Source organism: Phocoena phocoena, chromosome 1 (assembly GCF_963924675.1).
Source record: "Phocoena phocoena chromosome 1, mPhoPho1.1, whole genome shotgun sequence".
In the NCBI taxonomy this organism is placed as follows: Eukaryota; Metazoa; Chordata; class Mammalia; order Artiodactyla; family Phocoenidae; genus Phocoena; species Phocoena phocoena.
In genome coordinates, this window is record NC_089219.1 from 10,004,460 (window position 1) to 10,032,320 (window position 27,861).

Consider the following 27,861-nt stretch of genomic DNA (forward strand, 5'->3'; position numbering starts at 1 on the left):
TACGGGTTCAATCCCTGGTTGAGGAACTAAGATCCCTATGCCTTGTGGTGCGGCCAAAAGATTAAAAAAAGAAAAAAAAGATTTAGTTTGCACAAATGACATTCATTTTAGGCATATCTGCTTCATCTTCCCCAGTGCAGTTAACTGTGGAAACTGAGATTGGAGACTGTGTTGGGCCACAAGATGCTCTTATTCCCATAGTTTTAGGGCCCTAAGTGGTGGTCTGAAAGGTTTCCCCCGAAAAAGACTGGGGTCAGCCTTCAGGCTCATGGTACCCACTTCCCAGTGCAACCTAATTGAGCAAAGCAGTGAATGGAAATGGACGGACGAGTGGTGGGGTTTCTTCCTCCTTGGTACTTGTGAGAAGCTTGTTCCGGCGCCCACAAGGGCAAAGCTGTGGCTTTTGGGCCCACTGAGCCCAGAGTGGAATTCTGCGAAACTGAGGCTCTTCCACCACTGCCAGAGCAGTGACTTTGGCTCTGAGTTGGTTCTTCTGAAGGGTGGGGAGACCGAGTAAGGGGTGTTCATGCTTAACCTGAGAAAGATGCCTTGTTCCCTGCAAGTTTCCACAGGATTCCTTTAGGAGCAGAGTCACGATGAGCGTCCAGAACCCCCTGAGACTCCTGGACCTGGCGGGAATGAGCTTGCTGAGGGATGAGGCCTCGACCATCACGGCTCTGAAGGATCTGCCCACAGAGCTCTTCCCCCCGGTGTTCATGGAGGCCTTCTATGGGAGATACAGCGAGACCCTGAAGGCCATGGTGCAAGCCTGGCCCTTTGTACGCCTGCCTCTGGGGGGCCTGATGAAGGTGCCTCACCTGGGAACCTTACAAGCAGTGCTGGCTGGGCTTGATATCCTGCTTGCACAGAAAGATCATCCCAGGTGAGTCTGATCAAGGGAGCCTAGTAAGGTTTTGGGCAGCTCTGAAGAGAAAGCTGAAGTCAGGAGGGTGGCTGGACAAGGGATGGAACAGAGGCTTCGATGATGCCAATGAAGAGACACAGAGACTTGGCCATTGCTGAGCTCATTTGGGGAAATGCCTTCCAGCAGTGTATGAGAGCCTAAGATGCAGGGGAGCCTGAAATTACATGTCTCAGCCAGGGATGCGTAAGGGTAATAGGTGTAGAAAGCCAGGAAGGATGGAAGGGGAGGGGAAAGGAGATGGAGGAATGTGAGGCAGAGAGGGAAGAAGAGGGCAAGACAGCAGGTGATGTCAGGGATGAGAAGTAAAAGCTCGGGTGGGAAGTCTGAGTGTTGCCTAAATGCTGAGACTGTGGTTTCATTATGTGTGGATCTTAAGCCATAGCTGCCAATCTGCTGTTTTCCCACAGGAGGTGCAAACTGCGGGTGCTGGATTTAAGAAATACCAGCCAGGACTTCTGGAGGATGTGGTCTGGATACAGGGTCCATGGATGTTCAAGCTCACTGATGGCACAAGTGGCTGAGGACAGGTCAAGGACAAAACAGCCCAGGGCTCCCTTGGAGGTATTCATAGAACTTCATCTCAAGGAAAGGACCTTGGATGGATTCCTCACATACCTCATCAGGTGGGTGGAGCAGAGAAAAGCTTCCATACACCTGTGCTGTAAGAAGCTGAGGATCCTTTCATTTCCCATAGAAAATATTATGAAGGTCCTGAGCAGGATGCAACTGGACTGTATCCAGGAGGTGCAAGTGAACTCCACCTGGCATCTGTCCACCCTGGCCGTGTTTGCTCCTCTCCTGGGCCAGATGGGTAACGTGCGGAGACTCCTTCTCTCCAACATCCACATGTCTGCACTTGAGGGGCAGGAACAGCGGCACATTGTCCAAATTACCTCTCAGTTCCTCAGGCTGCACCACCTCCGGGATCTCCATCTGGAATCTCACTCCTTCCTTGAAGGCTGCCTGGACCAGATGCTCAGGTGAGAGTGCACCATTGTTCAGGTAACAGCGAACACAACACTAGAATATCCAAAGCACTGTCCCTTTTGCTTCTCTATCCTGAACTGTGGTATCGCATAACCGCGCAAATCAAGGTAGGGACCCAAACTGGGATAGAGCCTCTAGAGAGGGACACCCTGCTAGGAAGCTATGGACTAGGGGTTAGGATCTAGTGGTGTGGGTATATGATTTCTTCTTTAGGAAGAGATAGCTTGGTTTAGATGAATTAAGAAAATAACTAAGGGAAGGGGGCATTGAAGAGGGAAAACTCCATCAGGCCTGAGCACTTCTAAATGGAAGCTCTGTGCTCACCAGTGCTGTGACCACATGAGCCTATCTCAAATTCCCTGTTTGCAAAAGGTTGTTTTTTCCTCCTGATAAGGTAATTAATATATGGATAATGCGTGGTTCTGGAGATGCTGGTAATAGAGCAGGAGCCTGAAGCAGAATAAAAACTGGTAGATGGTTTGCAGATGATGCAGGAATGTAACTGAGCCCCTGCAGACTGGCAACCTCAATTGATGTCCTGAGATCTTGCCCTGGTGGGTCCACTATGCACATCACCCAGAAGCCTTACCTGGCCTGAGATATGCGTGCCTGTGGCCCAAACGTGGGCTGAAGGAAACCTGAGTAGGAAGCATTTTATGTATGTATCTTACTATTAAAATTCAGTGATGCCCACTCTTTACTGAGACAAAGTGTCAGGCTCTCCCCTGAGCGTGTTCTAGTGTACTCCATTATCTTCGTTCATCCTCATAAGAAGTGTAGTAAGTTTTTCTCTGCTTGACTGATGAGGAAAGAGAGCTTTCAACTTGACTCAGTCACACAGGAAGGTGAAAGGACTCAGGTTAAAATAAGACTGGGCATTCTGGGTATTGATCGTTATCAGATGATCAGATTAAACTTGGGGCTGGGCAAATCAGTTGTCTCCCTACTTGAGGTCAACTTCCACCTCAGTTTCCAAGACCTAATTGCTCTGTTTCTCCCCAGGTGTCTGACAACCCCCTTGGACAACCTTGCGATAACTCACTGCCTCCTTTCGGATTCAGACTTGAGCCATCTGTCCCAGTGTCCGAACATCAGTCAGCTAAAGGGCCTGGATCTGAGTGGCATCACCCTGACCTACTCTAGTCCTGAGCTCCTCCTGGTTCTGTTGGAGAAAGTTGCAGCCACCCTCCAGGAACTGTATTTAGAGCAATGTGGGATCATGGACTCTCACCTCGAGACCATCCTGCAGCCCCTGAGCCGCTGCTCCCAGCTCATGTTCTTTAGCCTGCGGGGAAACCTCATCTCCATGGCCGTCATGGAGAAGCTGCTGCGACACACCTCCGGGCTGCCCAGTTTAAGTCAAGAGCTATATCCTGTCCCTCAGGAGAGTTACAGCTCTCAGCGAATCCTCCAACCTGGGAGACTTGCACAGTGTCGGGCTGAACTGTTTGAGATTCTGAGAGTCTTAGGACGTCCCAGGATCATTTGGATTAGTTCCAGCCCCTGTCTGCACTGTGGAGATAACACATTCTCTCATTCCCAGCCCATCGTATACCGCTGAAATCCCCCTAACTACTTGGGTACGTCTAAAAGCTTTCTTCTGAGCACTTGGAAACTGATATCTAGGACATAGTTGAATCATAAAGGGAAAACAGACCCATGGTTTCAGACATCTGCTCAATGTGAATGGGAGAAGAGAAGGTGATTAAGGGAGGGTGCAGGATTGCAGAGGGAAAAGTTGACTCTGACAGGTAATAGGCGTTTTGGGGAAATGTGTCTTATAGAGTCAGAAATATGAACCTAAATTTCTGGAGGTGGATTGAGTCTTGAGACCCACGTGTTGGAGTTATCCCTGGGTAGATTGTTGTAAACGAATGGTCAGAAATAAAGAGATCCTCAGTGTAAACTGACTGCTGCCCTCCATGCTGTATTATCCTGATTTCTCAGTTTATACTGCAGGAATCCAGATACTGATGGAAGAAAACAATGGCTCTGAATTGTCTATGATCTCTGATCTTACCATTCCCACCAGTTCTTTAGTCTGGAGCATCTCATACTTCCTTGCTTATTTCTGTGGCTGTTCAGTGGGTTAATACAAACAAAGGGGAACATACTCAGTGGTCAATGAACCACTGGAGTGAAGAGTTCTTGGCAAGGCCCTCACTGCTGGCTCAGGCCATGACCCTGGACATGAGCAGTCCTCACGGTTCTCCTGGTGGGTCCATAACTCTCAGTTCTTGACTTTTCAGTGTGGGGGGAATGGGTTTTACTGCACAAGGCATGGCTCCCAGTTCTGGAAGGGGTCATCCACACTGCAGATAAGCTGAACCTCTGGATCCATGGTGAGTAATGGTCCTTCCTGAATTAATCCAGTTGGACCAGGGAAGTTATACAAATTTACTTTAGCAAACTACTAAAATCATACAGGCATGTAACGTGGTTTTAGTGTTTTTATACCTCATTAAAAATTATATCCTTTCAGGACTTCCCTGGTGGAGCAGTGGTTTAGAATCCTCCTGCCAATGCAGGGGACACGGGTTCGAGCCCTGGTCCAGGAAGATCCCACATGCCGTGGAGCAACTAAGCCCATGTGCCACAACTACTGAGGCTGCACTCGAGAGCCTGCGAGCCATAACTACTGAGCCCGTGTGCCACAACTATTGAAGCCTGTGCACCTAGAGCCCAAGCTCCACAACAAGAGAAGCCACCACAATGAGAAGCCCCACTCACTGCAACTAGAGAAAGCCCAAGAGCAGCAACGAAGACTCAACACAGCCAAAAATAAATAAATTTATTTAAAAAAAAATTATATCCTTTCAGGAGCTAGATTATATCAATGAGAGATTGAAGTTATTCCCATAAAATCTATTTCTCACCAACAGGGAAGACTAGAATAGCATGTTTTGCCGTCAAATAATCAGGATGTATAATGTATAACAAAACACTTGTGGGTGTATGTGACCTCCTTGCCTGTGGTAAGACTGTATTTGTCAGGGTTCTCCTGAGTAACCAACAGGGTACGTCTGATTGCTGAGCAATGTGTCAGTGAGGGTTACCACCCCCTTCTCAGTTGAAAAATCCCCATATAACTTATCGTCTGCCCTCCATAGCCTCATTCCCACATCCTTGGTTCCACTAACTAGATCCTGTAGAACTATATTTACTCCTGAAAAACTCTGTGTGTAAGTGAATCTGATCATTTCAAACCAGTGTTTTCCAGGGTCACCTGTATATATATTAAAGGAGATTTATTATGGGAATGGGCTTGCATGATTACAGAGGCTGAGAAGTCCCACAGCTTGCTATCTGTAAACTAGAGATTCAACAAAGCCAGTGGTATAACTCAGACTGAGGATTAAGGCTGAGAATCAGGTAAGCTGATGGTGTTACTCCAAGTCTGAGGCCAAAGACCTGAGAACCAGCGGACCACTGGTTTAAGTTTCACAGTATGGAAGCTTGAGAGCCAGAAGCTTTGATATTCATGGGTAAGAAGAGAGAGGAGGAGAGAATTTGTCCTCTTTGTTTCATGCAGAACCCAAGGATTGCATGATGCCCACCCATATTGATGAGGGCAGATCTCTTCACTCAGTCTACTGTTTCCAGTGTTAATTTCTTCTAGAAACACCCTCATCCAGAAGTCATTCTTTACCATCATTTTTTTGCACAGCAATATTCATACACAAAAAATTTAACCATCATAGTGACCCTAACAAAGGGCATTCACAGCAAAGCTCCCTGCTGAGGATTCAGGGGCTGGTGTTGTTGACTCAGTAAGGGAGGGGATATAGGGTTGGGAGACCTTAGGTAAAAGCTCAGTTTTCTTGTGAAAGAAAGACAATGTTACAAACCTAGTTTCTGGGATTTTTTTTTTTTTAGTTTCTGGGATTTTTGTAGGATCCAATGAGGTGATGCACTTGGGGGCTTGGCACCCAACCTGGCAAACAGTAAGACATTATTAAATGAGTCTTTTCCTTCATAGCAGAAGCCCCCAGGATTCTTTATCCCTCTAGATTACCCTCTATTCCTTACAACAGGGGAGGAGAACAAACCCAGGACATGAAATGTGTCTCAGCATTTACATGTGGCCACCAATGAACCATGATTTACCAAGCTGCTCTAGTAGCCAGTGCAGGGAGGGTTGGGCGTGGACATAGGAGTGATTGGATTCATCTCTAGTTATAGACATTCTGAGCCTCAAGTCTTGTAGGCCACCTGCTGTTGATCAGGCCAGAAGATATAAATTTGGCCTGTTTGGCAGACAGGACAGCACGGTTCAGTATTTTTTTAAAAATCTGCTGTTATGTAAATGCTAGTTGACTAAATAATTGGCTGTGAATCATTTAAATATTAAAGATATAAATGTTCTTATAAAACTATAAAGGAAATTTAGTATTTTAAAGAATGCATGTGGGTTTTAAAAAAATGTTTAACTTGGTTTGGAGTCTCAAAACAAATAGGACTTAAAAACTGATTTTAAAAATCAATGAGCATTGGGACTTCCCTGGTGGTCCAGTGGTAAAGAATCCTCCTTCCAATTCAGGGGACACGTGTTTGATCCCTGGTTGGGGAACTAAGATCCCACCCACATGCCACAGGGCAACTAAGCCCACGGGCCACAACTAGAGAGGGAAAACCTGAACACCACAACTAGAGAGAAGCCCGTATGCCACAACAAAGAGCCTGCGCTGCAGCAAAAATCCCGCGTGCCTCAAGGAAGATCCCAAGTGCCGCAACTAAGGCCTGACGCAGCCCCAAACAAACAAACAATGAGCATTAATTTTTTTCTCCTTTAGACCACATTTAAAATAAAATTTTAGAGCTAGAAGGATTACAATTATATTTATAATAGTAGATTTTATTTATTTTATTTTAATTTTTAAAATTTGTTTTTGACTGCGTTGGGTCTTCGTTGCTGCACGCGGGCTCCCTCTAGCTGCGGCGAAGGGGGGCCGCTCCTCGCTGCGGCGCGCGGGCCCCTCACTACGGCGGCCTCTCCCGTCGCGGAGCACGGGCTCTAGGCGCACAGGCTTCAGTAGTTGTGGCACACGGGCTCGGCAGCTGTGGCTCGCTGGCTTCAGAGCACAGGCTCAGTAGTTGTGGCACACGAGCCTAGTTGCTCCGCGGCATGTGGGATCCTCCCGGATCAGGGCTCGAACCTGTGTCCCCTGCACTGGCAGGTGGACTCCCAACCACTGCGCCACCAGGGAAGCCCCAGATTTTATTTCTTAGAGCAATTTTTGATTCATAGTGAAACAGCAGAAAGTACAGAGAGTTCTCATTTAACTCATGCCCTCACCATATGCACTGTCACTCTATCAACATCTCCACCAGAGTAGAAGATTTACTATAAATCATGAGTCTACAATGAGACATCATTATCACCCAAATTTCATAGTTTACACTAAGGTTCACCCTTGGTGTTGTGTATTCTCTGAGTTTTGGCAAATACATAATTGTATACCCTACAGAGTAGTTTTACTGCCGTAAAAATCCTCTTTACTCTGCTATTTATCTTTCCATTCCTGCAACCCTGGCAACCACTTATATTTTTTATTTCCCCAGAGCTTTGCTTTATCCAAAATGTTACATAATTGGAATCATCCAGTATATAGACTTTTCAGATTGGCTTCTCAGTTAATGATATACATGTAAGCTTCCTCTATGTCTTTTCATGTTTTGATAACATTCCATTGTCTAAACATACCAGAGTTTATTTAGTCATCTACTGAACAACATCTTGGTTGCTTTCTTGGTTTGCCACCATGAGTATCTGTGTGCACAATGGTGTGGACATAAGTTTTCAACTCATTTGGGTAGATACCAAGGAGCAAGATTGCTGGATCATATGAAAAAATTATGTGTTACAATTGTTTTTCTACCTTGACAATCTTACCTGTTAGAGATTATCTCATAAAGGGAAGGGACTGTGTCTTTATCAACTTGTGGTCCACAACTGAACAAGAAGCCCAGTGAGGCAGTAAATGTCTATAACTGCAGGTGCATGGAACATTTTAACATCAGTTTATAGCCAAATGTTATTTTGCACTGCAATGCAAATTTGGGGGAAGTCAACATTAGCAGGCTACTGATAACATAAGCAAGTTGGATATGGAAGAAATAGCACTTGTGTTCTATTTGAACCTATAAATTATACATGAAAGTGTAACCAAGCAGGACTCTCTGGGGCCTTCCTGGGGCAGATCCCCACCATATTCTCCTCATGCCTCTTGTTTGCAGAAAATCTTTAGCCTCCTAGCACTTCCCCAAGTTACAAAGAATAAATTGAATAACAAAATATGAGAAAATGCAGAAACAAAGGAAAACAGTCAAGCAAGACAAAATAATAATACTTTATCCATTAAACAAAGTAAAGAACATTTAGTTCCTCCTCACAAGCTATAGATAATATTCTGAGCCATAGCCTTTGAGCTGTTTTGCAGATACAGAACCTCCCATCAGGTGGAAGAAGTTAATTGTATCCAGACCACAAGCACATACACCACAGACCAGTTGGAACCAGAAGGTTGATGATGCTGACTCCCAATTACATCACCATCAGCCAATCAGAAGAATGTCCAGGAGTTAATCATACACCCCACAACACTCTCCTGTCTTTAAAAGACTTTCCCTGAAAGTAATTAGGGAATTTAGCCTTTTAAGGAATAGTTGTCCTTCACACTCACAGAACCCATGATATCAGATGGACGAAAGACCAAAGGTGGGAGGCTGATCCAGACTTAGAAAGGAGGATGACAATTTCCAAAGTAGAGAAGAGATGTTGGCTCCCTGTCATCAGGTATGCCATAAGAAGAAGGCAGTCACCCTTTCACACTACTCTTGGTAATTTTCTCACAAAGAAACAAAATACTTTAGCTCTAAATGTTTTAAATTACAGTGTACTAAGTGCTAGTTTTAATTTACCTATATATTTATAACCACAGCAAGAAAGTTCTTAAATTTTTTAAAGGCCACAGGATAACCATAGTTTTTCTTTTTGATTATTAAGATTGGGTTGTAGTTTCAGTTTGCACATTCATTTTTATCATTGTTCGGGAGGAGACACGTTTCCTCTACCCTTAAACGTTCTTCAACTGGTCTAATAATCAAGTTGACATAGGACAGATTAACAGGAGAAAAAAAGAAGTTTAAATGGGAATGTTCAGCACAGTAAGACCGAGGAGAAGCCAAGCAGTTGAGGCTTATGTGTGATCTCAGGACACGGAATGGGAGAGGGGGCCTGGGCTTCAAAGGGCAGGAAGGTGATTCACAGAAGAGCAGATGTTTGGTAATTAGATAGTTGTCCTGCCATATAGATACTTCATTCAGATAAAGTTATCTCTTGGTAATAGCTCTCTCTCTGGCCCAGGCTCCCCTTCTAAATTTATTTAGGTAGTTCAGAGAGAGGTAAAAGGTTTTCTTTGTTTTAGTCTGCTGGGTCTTGATTGCCTATAGCTCAAACTAATATGCATACCAAAGTAGCACACTTTGGGGGTGGAGGGGCTCATTCTGAACTACTATCGTCTAGGTACAGGTCTGCCTGTGTTAAATTTATTTTTCTGATTATGTGGGTTTTTTTGTCTGCCTCAGTAGAAGGTAAGGTTTGTACATATGGGATAACATGAGAGCAGGACCATGTTATATTCATTGGATGTTTCCCCATCACCCAGCATAGCAGTTGGCACACCCTAGCTACTCAGTAAATGCATTTTTCTAATTGAGTAATAACTGACAAATATAATTGTAGATAAATCAAATGTGGAATGTGATGATGTGATATACATATGCATTGTGAAATGATTACCAAGATCAGGATAATTAAGATATCCATCACCACATAGTTGACTCTTTGTGTGTGTGTGTGTGTTGGGGGGGGGAGGGTGAGAATGCGTAAGATCCACTGTCAGCAAATTTCAACTATACAATATTATATTAATAGCTATAGTCACTGCGGGTGTATTAGGTACTTGAAGAGATATCTGAACACCCATGTTCACTGCAGCATTATTCACAATAGCCGAGATATGGAAACAACCTAAATGTCCTTTGATGGATGAATGGATAAAGAAAAAGTGGTATATATACATAATGGTATATTATTCATCCATGAAAAGAAGGAAAGCCTGCCATTTGTAAAATTATGTTTGGACCTGGAGGATTTTATGCTAAGAGAAGTAAGACAGAGAGAGAAAGGCAAATCCTATATGGTATCACTTATGAGTACAATCTAAAAAAAAAGAAAGAAAGAAAAGAAAAGAAAAGAAATTTCTCAGAAGCAGAATATAATGGTGGTTGCTAGGGGCTGGAGAAGGGAGAAATGGGATGATATAGGTCCAAATGGTACACATTTTCAGTTATAAAAAGAATAAATAAAAGCTTTAAATGAATCAAGGAAAGAGATGTGAGGGGGCATTATTGGATATTGAGTACTAGGGGGTGTCACATGTGTTGGGGACATCCCAGGGAACTTGTCCACAGAGTCCCTGCCCCCAGGGGGTTCTGCAAGTCCTCAACCCTGATATTAGAAGATTTTTCCCACAAAAGGCCAGTGCCCCTGAGGCCACTGTGCTCCTCCTTCATCTGTGCCAGGCAGCCAATAGGTCTTGGTTTGACTTTCATCTCCCATGACCTTTCTATGGATCAAAGTAGGCAATCTGGTGTCACTTGGATGAGAAAGACATCCTCCTAAAAAGCACAATTCTCAAAGTCTGGAGGCTTTGATGAGTAAGGAGGCTAAACTGAAAAATTTCCAAAGAGCATCCTTTCCTGGCCTAAATGCCACGATGGAGACTCTCCACTTCCCTCCTAACCTGCCCCTCATCTTTGCATCCACAATGGATGCTATTCACTCCCTCTTTCCAGACTGTCCATTGGCCAGACTCCATGCCCTCGGGCAGGGGGTGGGGGCAGCCACTGGAGCCTAATGCAGGTCAGGGCAAGCAAATCCAGTTCATTGGGAACTCACAGCCCCAAATCCAGGCCCTCAGTGACCCCCAGTGATCTAGACACAAGTCCCAAGACTTGAAAGGACACAGCTCTGTGACAGCCAGAGGACATGGTCTCTAGGTGGTCTGTGATTTCCCTCCTTCCCCCTTATTCTGGGCAACACACCAGCTCCTATGGACATTTCCTTCTCTTGTCCCTCTGTAACAGAGTGGAAGCTTTGTATTCTATTACAAGTGAATCACTAAAGTGATGTTGCCTATAAACTTAAATTATACATAATGGCACACCTCTGGGAATGCTGTCTCCCCGGTAGTGAGCATTAAGCTAAAATACATTTGTTTAGCTCACAGTAAACATCCTCACCAGGCCCATCTGTGGATGACTACAGGAAGGAAGAAATTAATACATTCCCTCCAGAGTCTGAACAGAACCAGGAAATGTTCGACTTTATTGCCTCCCCTTAATATAAAAGAAGCCTGAATTCTAACTCAGGCAAGATGGTTCTTTGGGACATGAGTCCACCAGCTTCTCTGTCAGCCAGCTTTCCCAAGAAAGTCACTATTCCTTGCTCCAGCAACTTGTCTCTCAATTTTCTAGCCTGTCATGCAGTGAGCAGTATGAGCTTTGACTCACTAACACTTCTCCGTTCCTTCATTCTCTGTGGCCCAGTCCCACCTGGAGAGAGTCACAGACATCCTCCCCACCCACCATGTATCTACAAGCCTGTCCTTTGGGATTGTCTGGACTCAGGGTGATGTCATAATCAAATCTTTATTGATGAGGAAGAAAGATCAACAGCTCCTTGTTTATAGCAAGACAGTGGATCTAAAGTGTAGCCTTGTTTGTTTATTGTTACCTCCTTCAGAGAAGTCTGGACTTAAGGTTGGAAAACCAATCACATTCCCCAAAGGAGTTCCCTTGCTTCCTGAATAGGCTCCTGATCTCCCATGTTTCAGAGAGAACACCCAAGTGACACTTGATAGAGGGACACATTTATTTTGTTTCCTTTGGGAACAACAACACTGTCTTCATGAAGCAGTTTTAATTCCAGGACATTTTGATACTTTTTTTTTATGGCTAAAGATCCCCAAACAATGATGCTTTAAAGTTTTGGTTTTTTACCCACTATCACAAATGGATAACCCTTCCCCTGTCTCACACCCACAGTAGGTATAGAAGTTGACACACGAGCATATTTTACATCAATCATTGTAATTATTGCTATCCCAACAGGGGTAAAAGTGTTTAGTTGACTAGCAACACTTCACGGGGATAATAGTAAATGGTCCCCAGCCATGATGTGGGCCCTAGGTTTCCTCTTCCTTTTCACAGTTGGTGGGTTAACAGGTATTGTCCTAGCTAACTCATCATTAAATATTGTTCTTCATGATACCAACTACGTAGTTGCATTTTCACTATGTACTCTCAATAGGAGCTGTCTTCGCTATCACAGGAGGGTCTGTGCACTGATTCCCACTATTCTCAGGATATCCACTCAACATAAGCAAAAATTCCCTTTGTAATCATATTTGTAGGCGTCAACATGACCTTCTTCCCCCAACATTTCTTAGGTCTATCTGGCATACCTCGACAATACTCCAACTACCCAGATGCCTATACAACATGAAATACTATTCCATCAATAGGCTCATAACAGTAGTCATGTTAATAATTTTCATTATCTGAGAGGCATTCACATCCAAATGAGAAGTCCTAACAGTAGAACTTGCTAGTACAAATTTAGAGTGGTTAAATGGATGTCCTCCACTATACCACACATTTGAAGAACCGACTTAATGTCAATATAAAATAATCAAGAAAGAAAGGAATCGAACCCTCTTTTACTGGTTTCAAACCAACACCATAACCATTATCTCTTTCTCTATAAATGAGGTATTAGTAAAAATTTACGTAATTTTGTCAGAGTTAAGTCACAGGTGGAATCCTCTATATCTCTATGGCATATCCTTTCCAGCTAGGAGTTCAAGATGCAACATCGCCCATCATGGAAGAATTACTACACTTTCACAACCACACACTAATAATTGTCTTTTTAATTAGTTCTCTGGTTCTTTATGTTATTTCACTAGTGCTAACAACTAAGCTAACACATGCCAGCACAATAGACGCACAAGAAATAGAAACCATTTGAACGGTTTTACCAGCCATTATTTTGATTTTAATTGCCCTGCCATCATTACGAATCCTCTGCATGATGGATGAGATTAATAACCCATCCCTTACTTTAAAAACTATAGGTTACCAGTGGTATTGAAGTTATAAGTACACTGACTATGAAGATTCAAGTTTCGACTCCTATATAATCCCAACATCAGAGTTAAAACCAGGGGAATTACGACTGCTAGAAGTAGACAATCGAGTAGTATTACCCATAGAGGTAACAATCCGTATTCTAATTTCCTCCGAAGATGTATTGCACTCATGAGCCATACCATCCTTAGGCCTAAAAACAGACGCAATCCCAGGATGCCTAAATCAAACAACCCTAATATCAACATGACCAGCTTTGTATTACAGACAGTGTTCAGAGATTTATGGGGCAAACCACAGTTTCATGACTATCGTCCTCGAACTAGTACCGTTAAAATACTTGGAAAGATGATCCCCATCAATATTATAAGCTCATTAAGAAGCTACGTAGCGTTACTTTTTAAATTAAAGACTGAGAGCTAAGACTCTCCTTAATGGTATGCCACAGTTAGATAAATCAACATGCTTCATTACCATTTTATCTATGTTTCTATCACTGTTTATTATATTTCAACTAAAAATCTCAAAATACACTCATTACTCTAACCCAGAATCAACACACACCAAAGTACAAAAACAATTCACCCCTTGAGAAACAAAATGAACAAAAATCTATTTGCCTCTTTCATTGCCCCAACAATAATTGGCCTCCCTGTAGTCATTTTAATTATTATATTTCCAAATATTTTATTTCCAACATCAAATCCACTAATTAATAATCGCGTATTCTCTCTTCAACAACGACTAGTCCAACTCACATCCAAACAAATAATAAGCACCCACAATCACAAGGGGTGGGCTTGATTATTAATACTAATGTCACTCATTCTATTTATTGGGTCAACTAACCTTCTAGGGCTGCTGCCCCACTCACTCACACCCACCACACAGCTTTCAATGAATTTAGGAATGGCAGTTCCCTTGTCAGCCCGCACCGTGATTACAGGTTTCCATAACAAAACAAAAGCATCATTGGTTCACTTCCTACCATAAGGAACACCCCCCACCCCCGCCTCATCCCTATACTAGCAATTATCGAGACTATCAGCCTATTTATCCAACCAGTAGCATTAGCCATGCGATTGACAGCCAATATTACAGCAGGGCACTTGTTGATCCATCTAATTGGAGGGACAACTCTAGCACTAATAAGCATCAGCACTGCTACAGCTTCTATTACATTCATCATTCTTCTCCTACTTACTGTCCTCGAATTTGCCATTGCTATAATTCAAGCCTATGTATTCACTCTCCTAGTAAGCCTTTACCTACATGATAATACATAATGACCCACCAGACCCATGCATACCATATAGTAAACCCCAGTCCTTGACCTCTCACAGAGCCCTTTCAGCCCTCTTAATAACATTGGGCCTAATCATGTGATTCCACTTCAACTCGATAATATTACTAATATTTGGCCTACTAACTCTCTAACAATATATCAGTGATGACGAGATGTCATTCGAGAGAGCACCTTCCAAGGCCATTACGTACCAATCGTTCAAAAAGGACTTCAATATGGGATAATCCAACTTATTATCTCAGAAGTCCTCTATTTTATTGGCTTATCTGGAGCCATCTACCACTCAAGCCTCGCCCCTATACCTGAATTAGGCAGGTGCTGGCCGCCAACAGGCTTCGCCCTCTAAATCCACTAGAAGTACCACTCCTCAACACTTCTGTGCTACGAGCTTCTGGCGAGTCTACTACTCGAGCCCACCACAGCCTTATGGAGGAGAACCGCAAGCATATACTCCAAGCCCTTTTTATTGCAATCACCCTAGGCGTATATTTTACACTCCTACAAGCCTCAGAGTTCTATGAAGCATCCTTTACAATTTCAGACCGAGTATACGGATCAACTTTCTTCATAGCCACAGGATTCCACCGACTGCACGTAACTATTGGGTCCACCTTCCTCGTTATCTGTTTCCTACGCCAATTAAAATATCACTGCACATCCAACCATCACTTGGGCTTTGAAGCCACTGCTTGACGCTGGCATTTTGTAGATGTTGTATGACTCTTCCTTTACGTACTATCCATTGATGAGACGCATAATTCTTTTAGTATTAATTAGTACAATTGACTTCCAATCAGTTAGCTTTGGTGTAGCCCGAAAAAGAATAATAAGCTTAATACTGGCCCTGTTGACAAACACAGCACTGGCCTCATTGCTCGTACTCATCACTTTCTGACTCCCCCAGTTGAATATTTATACAGAAAAAACAAGTCCTTATGAATGTGGATTTGACCCCATAGGATCAGCCTGCTTGCCTTTTTCTGTAAAATTCTTCCTAGTAGCAATCACATTTCTTCTCTTTGACCTAGAAATTGCCCTCCTACTGCCCCTCCCCTGAGCAACTCAAACAAAGAATCTAAAAACAACACTCACCATAGCCGGGCTCCTAATCTCATTATTGGCAATTAGCCTGGCCTATGAATGAACTCAGAAGGGACTAGAATAAACTGAATATGGTATTTAGTTTAAAATGAAACAAATGATGTCAACCCATTAGATTATGACTAAATTCATAATTACCAAGTGCCTTTAGTATATATAAATATTATTATAGCTTTCAGAGTATCTCTTGTAGGACTGCTAATATATCAATCCCACTTAAGGGCCTCATTATTATGGCTAGAAGGCATAATATTATTCGTCATGGCAACCCGAATGATCCTAAGTTCACACTTCCCCTTAGCCAGCATACTACCCATCATCCTGTTAGTGTTCACAGCCTGTGAGGCCACACTCGGATTATCCTTACTAGTAACAGTATCAAACACCTACGCCACTGATTACATACAAAACCTTAACCTCCTCCAATGCTAAAATTTATTGTCCCTATGCTTATATTAATACCCCTGACTTGATTATCAAAAAATAATATAATCTGAATTAATGCTACAGCCCATAGCCTACTAAATTAGCCTCACAAGCCAGCTTCTCCTTAATCAGTTTAATGATAACAGCCTTAATTTCTCATTAATGTTCTTTTCCGACTCATCTACACTGCTATTGATCTTAACAATATGATTCATACCACTAATATTAATAGCCAGCCAATCTCACCTGCTCAAAGAGCCACTGCATCGCGACAGTAATCACATTACAAACACTTTAAATCATAACACTTACCGCCACAGAACTAACTTTATTTTACATTATATTTGAGGCTACACTAGTTCCTACACTCATTGTCATCACTTGATGGGGTAACCGGACAGAACGCCTTAATGCAGGACTCGACTTTCTATTCTACACGCTGGTCGTGTCACTCCCACTTCTAGTAGCATTAGTATATATCCAAATCACTACGGGATCTCTACGTTCCCTAGTACTCCAATATTGAGCTCAAGCATTACCCAATTCCTGATCTAATGTCTTCATATGACCAGCCTGCATGATAGCTTTTATGGTACAAATACCCCTCTATGGCCTCGACCTTTGACTACCCAAAGCACATGTAGAAGTCCCCACCGCAGGCTCTACAGTCCTTGCAGCCGTATTACTAAAGCTTGGGGGCTACGGCATATTCCGAATTACAGCAATACTTGACCCACTGACAGAATTCATAGCATACCCCTTTCTTATGCTTTCCCTATGAGGAATAATCATAGCCAGTTCAATCTGTCTGCACCAAACAGACCTAAAATCACTTAGCACATACTCTTCCATCAGCCATAGAGCACTTGTCATTGCAGCTATTCTTATCCAGACGCCTTGAAATTATATAGGAGCCTCCGCTTTAATAATCTCCCATGGCCTCACATCATCTCTACTATTCTGCCTAGCAAACTCAAATCACAAGCGAATCCATTAGCCCAAGGCCTACAAACCTTCCTCCCACTAATAGCCACTTGGTGACTGCTAGCGAGTCTAACAAACTTAGCTTTACCCCCAGCTATTGATCTGGTCGGAGAGCTGTTTCTAGTTATATCGGCTCTCTTATGATCAAAGTTTACCATTATCTTAAAAGGAGCCGACATTGTAATTACAGCCTTATACTCTCTCTCTACATTAATTACAGCACAGTGCAGTAAATACACACACCATATTAACATGACACCCTCTTTCACACGAGAAAATACCCTTAGAGCCCTTCGTATTTTACCCCTCCTACTCTTGTCACTAAACCCCAAAACCAGCCTAGGCCCTCCGTATTGTAAATATAGTTTAAAAAAAAACACTGGATTGTGATTCTAGTAACAGAAGACTGAAACTTCTTATTTACTGAGAAAGTATGCAAAAAGTGCTAATTCATGCTCCCATGCCTAACAGTATGGCTTTTTCAAGCTTTTAAAGGATGGTAGTTATCCGTTGGTCTTAGGAAACAAAAAATTGGTGTAACTCCAAGTAAAAGTAATAAACCTATTTTCCTCTTTCACTCTGGTCACGCTGCTTATGCTAACAATCCCAATTATAATAACTAATACAAAAGTGACCAATATTCATCATATGTAAAAAAAATACTGTCTCCTATGCTTTCATGACCAGCCTAATTCTAACAATAATATTTGTCCACACAGGCCAAGAAATAGTTATTTCAAACTGACACTGGACCGCCATTCAAACCCTTAAATTAACACTTAGCTTCAAAATAGATTACTTCTCAATAATATTCATACCACTAGCGTTATTTGTCACGTGGTCCATCGTGAAGTTCTCAGTATAATACACACACTCCGATCCCTACATTAACTGGTTCTTCAAATATCTCCTCCTCTTCCTCATCACCATGCTAATTCTTTTTACTGCCAACAACCTCTTCCAACTATTTATTGGGTGAGAGGGAGTCGGAATTACATCTTTCCTGCTCATTGGGTGGTGATACGGGAGAGCAGATGCAAACCACGGCCACTCTCCAGGCGATCCTATAAAACCGCATCGGGGATACTGAACTTCTTGTACCAACAGCATGATTACTGTTTAACCTAAACACAGGAGACCTGCAACAAATTTTTATACTCAGCTTAAATCACTCAAATCTCCCCCTCATAGGACTCATACTAGCTGCAGCTGGAAAATCAGCCCAATTTGGACTTCACCCCTAAATCCCGTCAGCAATAGGAGGCCCTACTCCTGTCTCAGCCTTACTCCACTCAAGCACAATAGTTGTAGCAGGAATCTTCTTGCTTATTTTATTTTACCCTTTAACAGAAAACAACAAACTTATTCAAACAATAGCAGTATGCTTAGAAGCCCTTACCACCCTATTCACAGCAATAGGTACCCTCACCTAAAACAACATTAAAAAAATTGTCGCTTTCTCCACTTTAAGCCAATTAGGCCTAATAATGGTAACAACTGGCATCGACCAACCCTATCGAGCATTCTTACACAACTGCACACATGCTTTTGTTTAAGGCCATGCTATTCATATGCTCCGGATCTGTTATTCACAGCCTGAACGACGAACAAAGTATCTGAAAAATAGGAGGCCTATTCTGAGCTATACCTTTCACCACAACAGCCCTTGTTACTGGAAGTTTAGCACTGACAGGAATGCCTTTCCTCACTGGCTTCTATTCTAAAGACCTGATCGCTGAAACTGCTAACACGTCTTATACCCATGCCTGAGCCCTGCTAATAATTCTAGTCGCCACTTCCCTCACAGCTGTCTATAGTGCTTGCCTTATCTTCTTCCCACTACTAGGACAACCTCGCTTCTCTCCCTTAACCTCAATAAATGAAAACAACCCACCCCTAATTAACTCCATCAAACGCCTATTAATTGGAAGTGTTTTTGCCAGGTTTATTATCTCCAACAACATCCTCCCAACAACGGTCCCCTGTACCTAAAATTAACTGCCCTTACAGTGACCATCCTGGGCTTTGTATTAGCACTTGAAATTAATCTTAACACGCAAAACTTAAAATTTATTTACCCTTCAAATACCCTCAAATTCTCTAGTCTTTTAGGATATTTCCCCACTGTCATGCACCGTTTACCTCCCTACCTAAACCTATCAATAAGTCAGCATCCTCCCTCTTACACTTAATCTGACTAGAAAATATTTTACCAAAACCCACATCCCTTATCCAATTAAAGCTCTCCATGCTAGTCTCAAGCCAAAAAGCCCTTATCAAACTATATTTCCTATCGTTCCTTATTACCTTCATCCTTAGCTTTTATTTAATTACCACGAACAATCTCCATCATAATCACAGCATCGATAAACAGCGACCAGCCAGTAACAATTACCAACCAGGTACCATAACTATATAATGTTGCAATCCCCATAGCTTCCTCGCTAAAAACAACAGAATCGCCAGTGTCATAAACAACCTAGTCTCCCAGAGAGCCACCAGAGAATTACGTTGAATAAAAGATGCGAGAGTACACATCTGTACCTTGTGCCTAAGGAGAAAGGATTCAGTCCTTCATAATTAAGTATGAATTTGGCTATAGATTTTTTTTCGTAGTGGCCTTTATTATATTGAGGAATAATATTTTATTCCTATTTTGCTGAGAGTTTAGAAAAATCATGAATGGATAATTGAATTTCGTCAAATGCTTTTCCTGCATCTACTGAGATGATCATATATTTTTGGTTTTGTTTTTATTCTATTGAAATGGTTAGTTCTACTGATTGGTTTTCAAATGTTAAACCAATCTTACATTCCTGGAATAAATCTCTCTTAAATCACTGGAAGAGATATAGGGGTATGGAATTGGCAGGAGGGGAGGGATGGGGACACACAGCAGCCCTAAGATGGGTGATGCATACATATGGGCCTTCATTTTACTATTATTTTTTTCAACTGTATACATATGTGTGTGTGTGCATATACATTACATATAGTCTTGTTTGTATGTATGGTTCATAATAAAATGTGTTATAATAAAAATATTAACAACAATATGTTAATAAGTTTTGAAAACCAAGACCAAAAAGGACATATTTCTGGAAAAATATGAAATGACAGTTTTGGTGCCAGAAGAAACAGAAACTGGAATAGACAAATTAAAGAAATAGAAATGGTAATCAGTGAGACTTCCCTCCCCCAAACCTCCAGGCTCAGATGTTTGATGTGATTTTTCCACACCTTTGGGAAATTCCTGCCTTACACAAGTTGTTCCAGAAAATACAGAGAAAACCGTGCAATTAATTTTATGAGGCTGTCTGTAACTTATATTTCAAAGCTGAATAAGTACATTAGAAGAAAACTCAATTATAGGCTCATTTGGCAAAAATTCTTAATTCAGCTAAATGAATCCAACAGTGTATTAAAAAGTAATATATTGGGCTTCCCTGGTGGCGCAGTGGTTGAGAATCTGCCTGCTAATGCAGGGGACACGGGTTTGAGTCCCGGTCTGGGGGGATCCCACATGCCGCAGAGCAACTGGGCCCATGAGCCACAGCTGCTGAGCCTGCGCTTCTGGAGCCTGTGCTCCGCAACAGGAGAGGCCGCGATGGTGAGAGGCCTGTGCACCGTGATGAAGAGTGGCCCCTGCTTGCCACAACTAGAGAAAGCCCTCACACAGAAACGAAGACCCAACACAGCAAAAATAAATTAATTAATTAATAAACTCCTACCCCCAGCATCTTCTTAAAAAAAAAAAGTAATATATCATGATTAAGGTTCATTCTAGGAATATAAGACAACCTCTGAAAAATCTATCAGTGTAATTCAAAATGACAGGCTAAAGAAGGAAAAGTATAGTTTCCTCAAAAATTCAGAAAAGAATTTTATAGAAATCAAACCTTATTTTTGAATAAAAATTCTTGGGAAATGAAATGTCATATACCAAAAACTCATATTAAACATCAGATGCAATGTAGAAACTTTAGCTACCTTCCCACTGAGTTATGAACTAAGGCCCTCAGAACAGTTGGAAGGCAGCTATGCTCACCACTACGCAACCAGTCCTGCCAAAGGCCCTCAGAATATTCTCTTTGTATTCAGAGGCAGCTATGGTCTTACGGTTAATAGCAGAGACTCCAGAGCCAGACTGACTAATTTAGGTTCAAAACTGACTCACTCCTCTTTGGTTGTGTAACTTTGTACAATATGCTTAATCTCTCTGTGGTTTAGTTCACACACCCATTAAATGGGGATAATAACAATGTCTACCTTACAGAATTGCAAAGGTGTTTTCCATGTAGCAAGTAATATTATTGTCACTGTCATTATTATATCTTAAAAACATGTTACCAAGTGAAAAAAAAAACTAAGTAAAAGAACAAGGTCTGCAGTTAAGATGACTATAGGTCCAACAGGGTTTCCCTGTTGTTCTGGGAGTATTAATAATAAGAGCACTTCTGTTCACTCTCAAAAGTGTTTCTGGATTGGGCAGCTAATTGTAGGATCAAGCTGTCTGTAGCACTATGTACTATACCATGTGTGTGAATTAAAATAAATACACACACAAAATGACACTAGTGTCATTTTATAAGGATACATGCAAATTTAAGGTTAGATCGAATGGTACAGTAGTTATCTATGGCGGGGAAGGGAGTGGAAGGGAATAAGGGGAATAAAAGGGAAAATATACAAATGTATATACATATACCTGCAAGAGAGGGACCTCTCGTGGACCAATTATGATAATGAGCCATAAATGAAGAATCTAGAATAGTTCAATTCTGAAAGATGGAGGAAGGGGAAAGGGAGGGAAAAGAAGAAAGAAAAAAGAAAGAAGAGAGAAGAAAAGAAAAGAAGTAAAATGTAAAATTAGTGCCTCTATCCTCCTTCCAAGCAATAGAAAAATTTTAATGCCAATTATCCCTCTCCCTTCTTACATTATATTACATTGTTGGCTAGAGTTTTAGGATTTTAATTAGCCCTTATTTTTGTATCCAAACCTTGTCATTATTTCTGTTTTATACAGTTGAATTTGTTTAGATTAACAGCCTGTTTTTAAATTTCTTTACTTACTATTCCTTTTTGAATCTCAGACCTTTTTATAGATGGGATTTTCTTCTTTAATAGAACTAAAAGTGGGAAAATCTTTCAATCCTCATCTTAAAATGCTTTTATTCCACCTCATTCTTGAATAGGCTTTGCTGAATTTAGAATTCTAAGATGGCAATTACATTCTTAGCAATATGGAGCTACTATTCTTATTCGAAGGACTTTTGATTTCCATTGGTGGAGTTGAGAAGCCAGCTGTAAGGCAAATTGCCGTTCTTTTGTAGGTAATTGTTTTTTCTCTCTGGCACTATTAAGATAAGCTTTTTGCCTGTGGTGTTCTGGATTTCATATAGTTTATCTAGGTATGGATTTATTTTCCTTTAGTCTGCCCAGGATTTATTGGGCTTCCTGGATCTGAGGGTTGGTATCTTTTACCAATTCCGAGAAATTTTTAGTTTTTATCTCTCGGATGAAGAGTTTCAAAGAGTTCAACTTGCTTCTATTTTTAATTTTTTTTCTTTTTTTTAAAACTAGTATTTTTAAGCATTCAATTCCTTTATGTTTTTATTCATTTCTAATATCTTATTCTAGAGCCTTTTCCAGATTGTTCTATCTGTAGTTTCCAGGGTTCTAATCCTCCTGATTATTATGGTTTGCTGACCCTGACCCTTGGAGGAATATTTTAGAATGAGTGTTTTAATTTTGGTTTGTGGGCTCATCTTCACCAGGCTTTATTTGTGGGAATTTCTCGTAGCTCCTGCTCTTGGATCATCCTCCAAGATCATTTTGCTCTTGTGTTTTTCAAGTGTCCCAGTGATGTCAGTTTCATGGGACAAATTTTAACTATGTTTCTCATCTTGGAGTTTTCTAGACCACATAGTGAATATAAAATAGGCTGCAAACCTACCTAAGGAACAGGCTGGATGATTGAATTTATGAGGGGAGACAATTTTTCCCCACCCAGAACCATCCCTACGGTGGCAGGTGGACTTCCAGAATCCATTCTTTCACTTAAGGTAAGATCTTGTCGGCACAGCTTTATGTAGTGATATTAATTCCAGTGGCCTGTCTTTTGCAGACTAGTTTCCTACTCATTCCCCATGTGGGGCTTAAAACCCAGGCACCTAGGTTCCTGGGCCCATAATGATTCCCTGCACTACCTCTCCTTTGCCCCATCAGACATTCTATTAGTTCACTTTCTCACCACTCTAGTTTCAAGCTCCTTTTTCTTCCAGAATATAAATACTTCCTTTTTTCCTTTATGGGTTCAGCTATGCATTAAAAGCAGTTTGCATTATAGTTTATCCAATATTCCTAAACTTGTAGTTAGGTATTTGTTCAAGAACTGGAAGTCCGAGAGGTCCTGATTTGTGTACATTAATTTTGTACCTGCCCATCTTGCTGAACTGACATATTAGTTCAAATAAGTTTACTGGTGGATTCTCTTGGATTTTCTATGTAGGCAATCGTATCATCTACATTATTCATTTCAAATATTTATACCTATTATTTATTTGTTCTTTTCTTGTAAAACTGGCTAGGACCCTTAGTGCAATATTGAATAATAGCAAAGACATATTAATGCACATAGCTCATAATGCTTCTCTTGATTCACCATTAATTACAATATTTGCTGTAGCTTTCTGGAAGATGCTCTTTATTTTAAAAAAAAAGGTTTCTGAACCTATAAAATTTAACACTCACCATATAACTCAAGTGATGTTAAATGATTCTGCTAATGCTATCATAAGCCAGAATTTTTACCTTAGGTATAACATATGTATCATGCAAACATAAGCAATGGTACTATGGAGATTTCCACAGAGATATCAGGGACTGGGTACATTCTGAGGGTCTCAGACCACTACTGAATCTACTCCCCCAAATAGTGCAAGCACTGTCGGAGATGCCCATTTTTAGCTCCTTGGCTGTTTGTTACCCTTGCCACTATCCTCGAGCCATGTCCAATCCTGACCCACTCAGTTACTGTATAGCCATTACCAGTAGAAGAGTTTACTTATGAGAAAGTTACTTATTCCCCACATGAACAGAGCTGCAGCTGCAATCTATAATCCCACGATGTGATGAGAAAACACCCTAGATGTTCATCGTCAGGCTCTGTGCTTTCAAGTTCAAAAGCCTTTCTGCAAAGATAATGAAGATGAGTTTTCTCTCTGTTGGTCAGTGTGCCTTGTTGGTGACTTTTGGGTACCTGCATATTCAAATGTCTTAGGTCCCGTTCCCTAGAAGCAGAGATTAACACAGGGGTGAAGGCACACAGGATTGACTGGGGGAGGAGAAGAGCATGAGGTACACGGGACAACGCAGGGGAAGAGCCAAGCAAGGACAAGGTCTTAGCTGGAGCACTATTCCACCTGACCTCCCCACCCCCTGCCCCCACAGTGCGTGGGGTGATTTGGAGCTGGGAGTGTATCACAGCGTGGATCCCAACTGGAGGCCAGGGGGCTGCCTTTTGTTCTCCTGTGTCAGTGAGTCATGGCTGTGGGATGCCTGGGTCAGGGCTGTCAAGAGGGCTCCACTTCTGCTGGGGGTGGTTCTCTAGAAGAAGCAGGAGCCATAGGTCATCTACCCTCACAGCAGTTGGGGATGAGTGTGCCCACCACAGGGGTCTGGATGGGACTCTAACAGTCCACTACACCTAACCAAATCTGCTTCTAGTTGAGGGCACTTCTGAGTGACCGAGCAGCAGACATCAGATTCACGGGACAAGAGACTCTTGACAGCAATGCCAATAGTCAGCATTGCTCCAGGAATTCAGGACCTGGGCACTCAGCCTGTTGGGGAAAGCTGTGAAATGCCAAAGGGAGTTGGCGTTTCAAGAAGACACTTTAAGAAAACCGAGGAATGTACTGGAGGTAATTTACTTCTCACTCAACTGCTCTTTAAACATATACATATTCATGAGCGGGCAGTGGAAGAGGCTGTCTGATAGTTAACTCGCTGTCAAAACATGACATTTTTTTCTTCCACTTAACACTGTGGCCCACTTTCCTGTCCCCAACATTTCCACGCGATCCAAAGGCTCCAGGATGAGAACCATTCTATTAAATTTCCATCATGGGCTGGGCCTGGCGCCAGCTTCCTATTTGACAGTGAAATCTGTTAGAGCGGATCTGTGACCCACTTTGATGTGGTTACAGATGGAGGGCTCAACCTCCTTGAAAATTCAAATCCCTCTTTGCTCCCTTGAGGGAGAGAGTTAGTGCAGAGACTGCGTTGGCTTTAATGATGGCCGCTGTACTCCTCTGAAAAGTCTTCAACCTTGTAAGACCACTTTCCCTCTCAGAAAAAAGACATGATAACAAAAGGGGAGGTCATTTTAAAGATTTACTACCTTTTCTCCCTTTGTTCTTTCCTTAAGTGAGGCAAAGTGACGTTAATTTTAATCCTTTGGTTAACACAGAGCATAACCCACATATTCACCAAGTCTGGTATGAGTCCTTCAGTTTTTCTTGTGATGGTCTCTATTTGGGACAAAGAAGTAAATCCAAGATGGTGAGCAAGACAAAGAAGGGAAAGAGAAGGTATAAAGCGATTTTATCTGCCAGGGTCATGCAGGAAGGTCAAAGGGAAAAGTTAGCTTTGAGGAAACAAATGCAATTTCCAAGGTCAGAGGGAAAGATAAAAATTGAAGGCACTTTAGAATGTTACCCTAGTGCTCCATATAAACAAGCATTAAAAAAACACTTAATTTTTCCTAATTCAGATAGCACTGGAAGTTCAAATCTGTATTCTGGTATAATCAAGGAACGTGATTTATAAAATACCAATTAAAGGTGGTGGGGTTTTTTTTCTTTTGTTTTTGTTTTGCAGAGAGGCTCAGAATTGATCTTCCATATTATTATTCACCGAGGCTGTCTTGAAGAGAATCTAGTCATGTGATAAATAAGTAATCAAATTGGCAGCTTGTCCTGCATCCATCCTCTGTACGCGGATTTGGCCAAACCCGTTCAGCTTCTCAACAATTCATTTTGCTATCGCATCGTTTCTTCTTTGTCCGGAGCAGTTTCTGCTTCCTGAGTAAATACGTATGCAAGTGGGCTTCTCTGAATGCACTTCAGGTCTATTTAGGTGCTGCCTTGTCACCGACTGGGAGGAATGTCAGCGAGAGATAAATCAAAGAGCTGTTACCTTCTTCCGCGGCACATTGTAGGGGACATTAACTCACCTCCAAACAAGACAGAGGTGGCCTTTCTGTCTCTGGGTAAAATCTCCCACTGCTGGAGGCTGGGCGGGAGTTGGCGCAGGAGCTTCAATGGACTGCATAACCTTGTCTCGGCAGGTGGGGGCAGTGGAAGGAGGCAGGCAGGAGACCTCTCCTCTCTGTCTGGAATCGTCTCCTACACCTCCCCCACCCCCTTCCCCTTTTACTAGACCTGCTCCTTCTCATCCTCCAGGTCTCAGCTTCAATGTCACCTCCTCAAAGAAGCCTTCCCTGAGCGCCTCTGCTCTTCCCATCACTCTCCCTATTGGTTTCCTCCACAGAACAAACATAGCACAATGTGAAATGATGTGCATTCTTGTTTCTTCTGGAAGGCCAGCTCCAGGAGGGCATAAGACCTCACGCATCTTATCCATCAACACTGACCCAGCAGTGACCCCCGTGTCTGGCCCATGTAGATGCTCAATACATATTGCTGATGCTGTTTTTGTTGAGACTTGAGGGGTAATAACTCGAGGGGTCATGCCTCTTCCCCCTACCCCCATATTCAGAACTGAGTGAGCTGATGCAGGAGCTAGGAGACTGCAGGTCCAAATGTTGGCTTTGTTCTGATAACACTATGACCGGAGACGGTGGCTTGAATCTGTGGCCAGACGGGCACTCCAGACCACCCTCTCCACTTGAACTGACCCACGCAAACTGAGTTGCAGGCTTTGAGGATGAGGGTGGAGGTGATGGAGGGGGAAGGCAAGGAAAAGAGGGGAGGTACAGGAGGGAGGAGAAAGGGGAGGAAGTGTGGGCCAAAGGTGTGGAGAGCCAATTTCCTCCTCCAGGAAACCTGAGGATCTGGGAGAGGGCAGTCTTCCCACTTCTGGGCTCTCTCCTGTCAACCTTGATCAAGTGGCCAAACACACGATGATTTGAGAACCTTCAACTCAGCAATTCTTTCTTTCTTTCTTTCTTTCTTTTTTTTTTTTTTTTTTGCGGTACACGGGTCTCTCACTGTTGTGGCCTCTCCCGTTGCGGAGCACAGGCTCCGGACGCACAGGCTCAGCGGCCATGGCTCACACGCCCAGCCGCTCCGCGGCATGTGGGATCTTCCTGGACAGGGGCACGAACCCGTGTCCCCTGCATCGGCAGGCGGACTCTCAACCACTGTGCCACCAGGGAAGCCCCTTTTTTCTTTTCTATTATGGTTTATCACAAGATAGTGAATATAGTTCCTTGTGCTGTACAGTAGTACCATTGTATGTATACTAGTTTGCATCTGCGAATCCCAAACTCCCACTCCATCCTTCCCCCATCTCTCCTCCTGCTTGGCAACCACAAGTCTGTTCTTTACATCTGTGAGTCTGTTTCTTTTTCATTTGTGTCATATTTTAGATTCCACATATAAGTGATACCATGTGGTATTTGTCTCTCTTTCTGACTTACTTCACTAATCTCTAGGTCCATCCCTGTTGTTGCAAATGGCATTATTTCATTCTTTTTTATGGCTGAGTAATGTTCCATTGTATATATATAGCACATCCTCTTTATCCATGCATCTGTTGATGGGCTTTTAGGTTGCTTCCATGTCTTGGCTACTGTAAATAGTAATTCAGTAATTCTTTATGGATCTCTCTGGTGTGGGACCTGCGGCCAGAAGGCTTTGTCTGTCTTACTCATGTCACAATGTGGGTTTCA

The 27,861-nt window shown here is 42.3% G+C and overlaps 1 protein-coding gene across 1 annotated transcript; it reads left to right on the forward strand.

Moving 5' to 3' along the window:
• Positions 1 to 596: 596 nt before the first annotated feature.
• On the forward strand, positions 597 to 3,473 carry LOC136118676 (PRAME family member 12-like). The gene is made up of 3 exons (XM_065871957.1): positions 597 to 883; positions 1,333 to 1,905; positions 2,915 to 3,473. The coding sequence occupies exons 1-3, from the start codon at positions 597 to 599 to the stop codon at positions 3,471 to 3,473; spliced, it is 1,419 nt and encodes a 472-aa protein (XP_065728029.1).
• Positions 3,474 to 27,861: the final 24,388 nt, after the last annotated feature.

Coding starts and splice junctions, on each gene's coding strand:
- LOC136118676 (XM_065871957.1), top strand. CDS start 597: ATGAGCGTCCAGAACCCCCTGAGACTCCTGGACCTGGCGGGAATGAGC. Junction 884..1,332: donor GCACAGAAAGATCATCCCAG/GTGAGTCTGATC, acceptor GTTTTCCCACAG/GAGGTGCAAACTGCGGGTGC. Junction 1,906..2,914: donor TGCCTGGACCAGATGCTCAG/GTGAGAGTGCAC, acceptor GTTTCTCCCCAG/GTGTCTGACAACCCCCTTGG.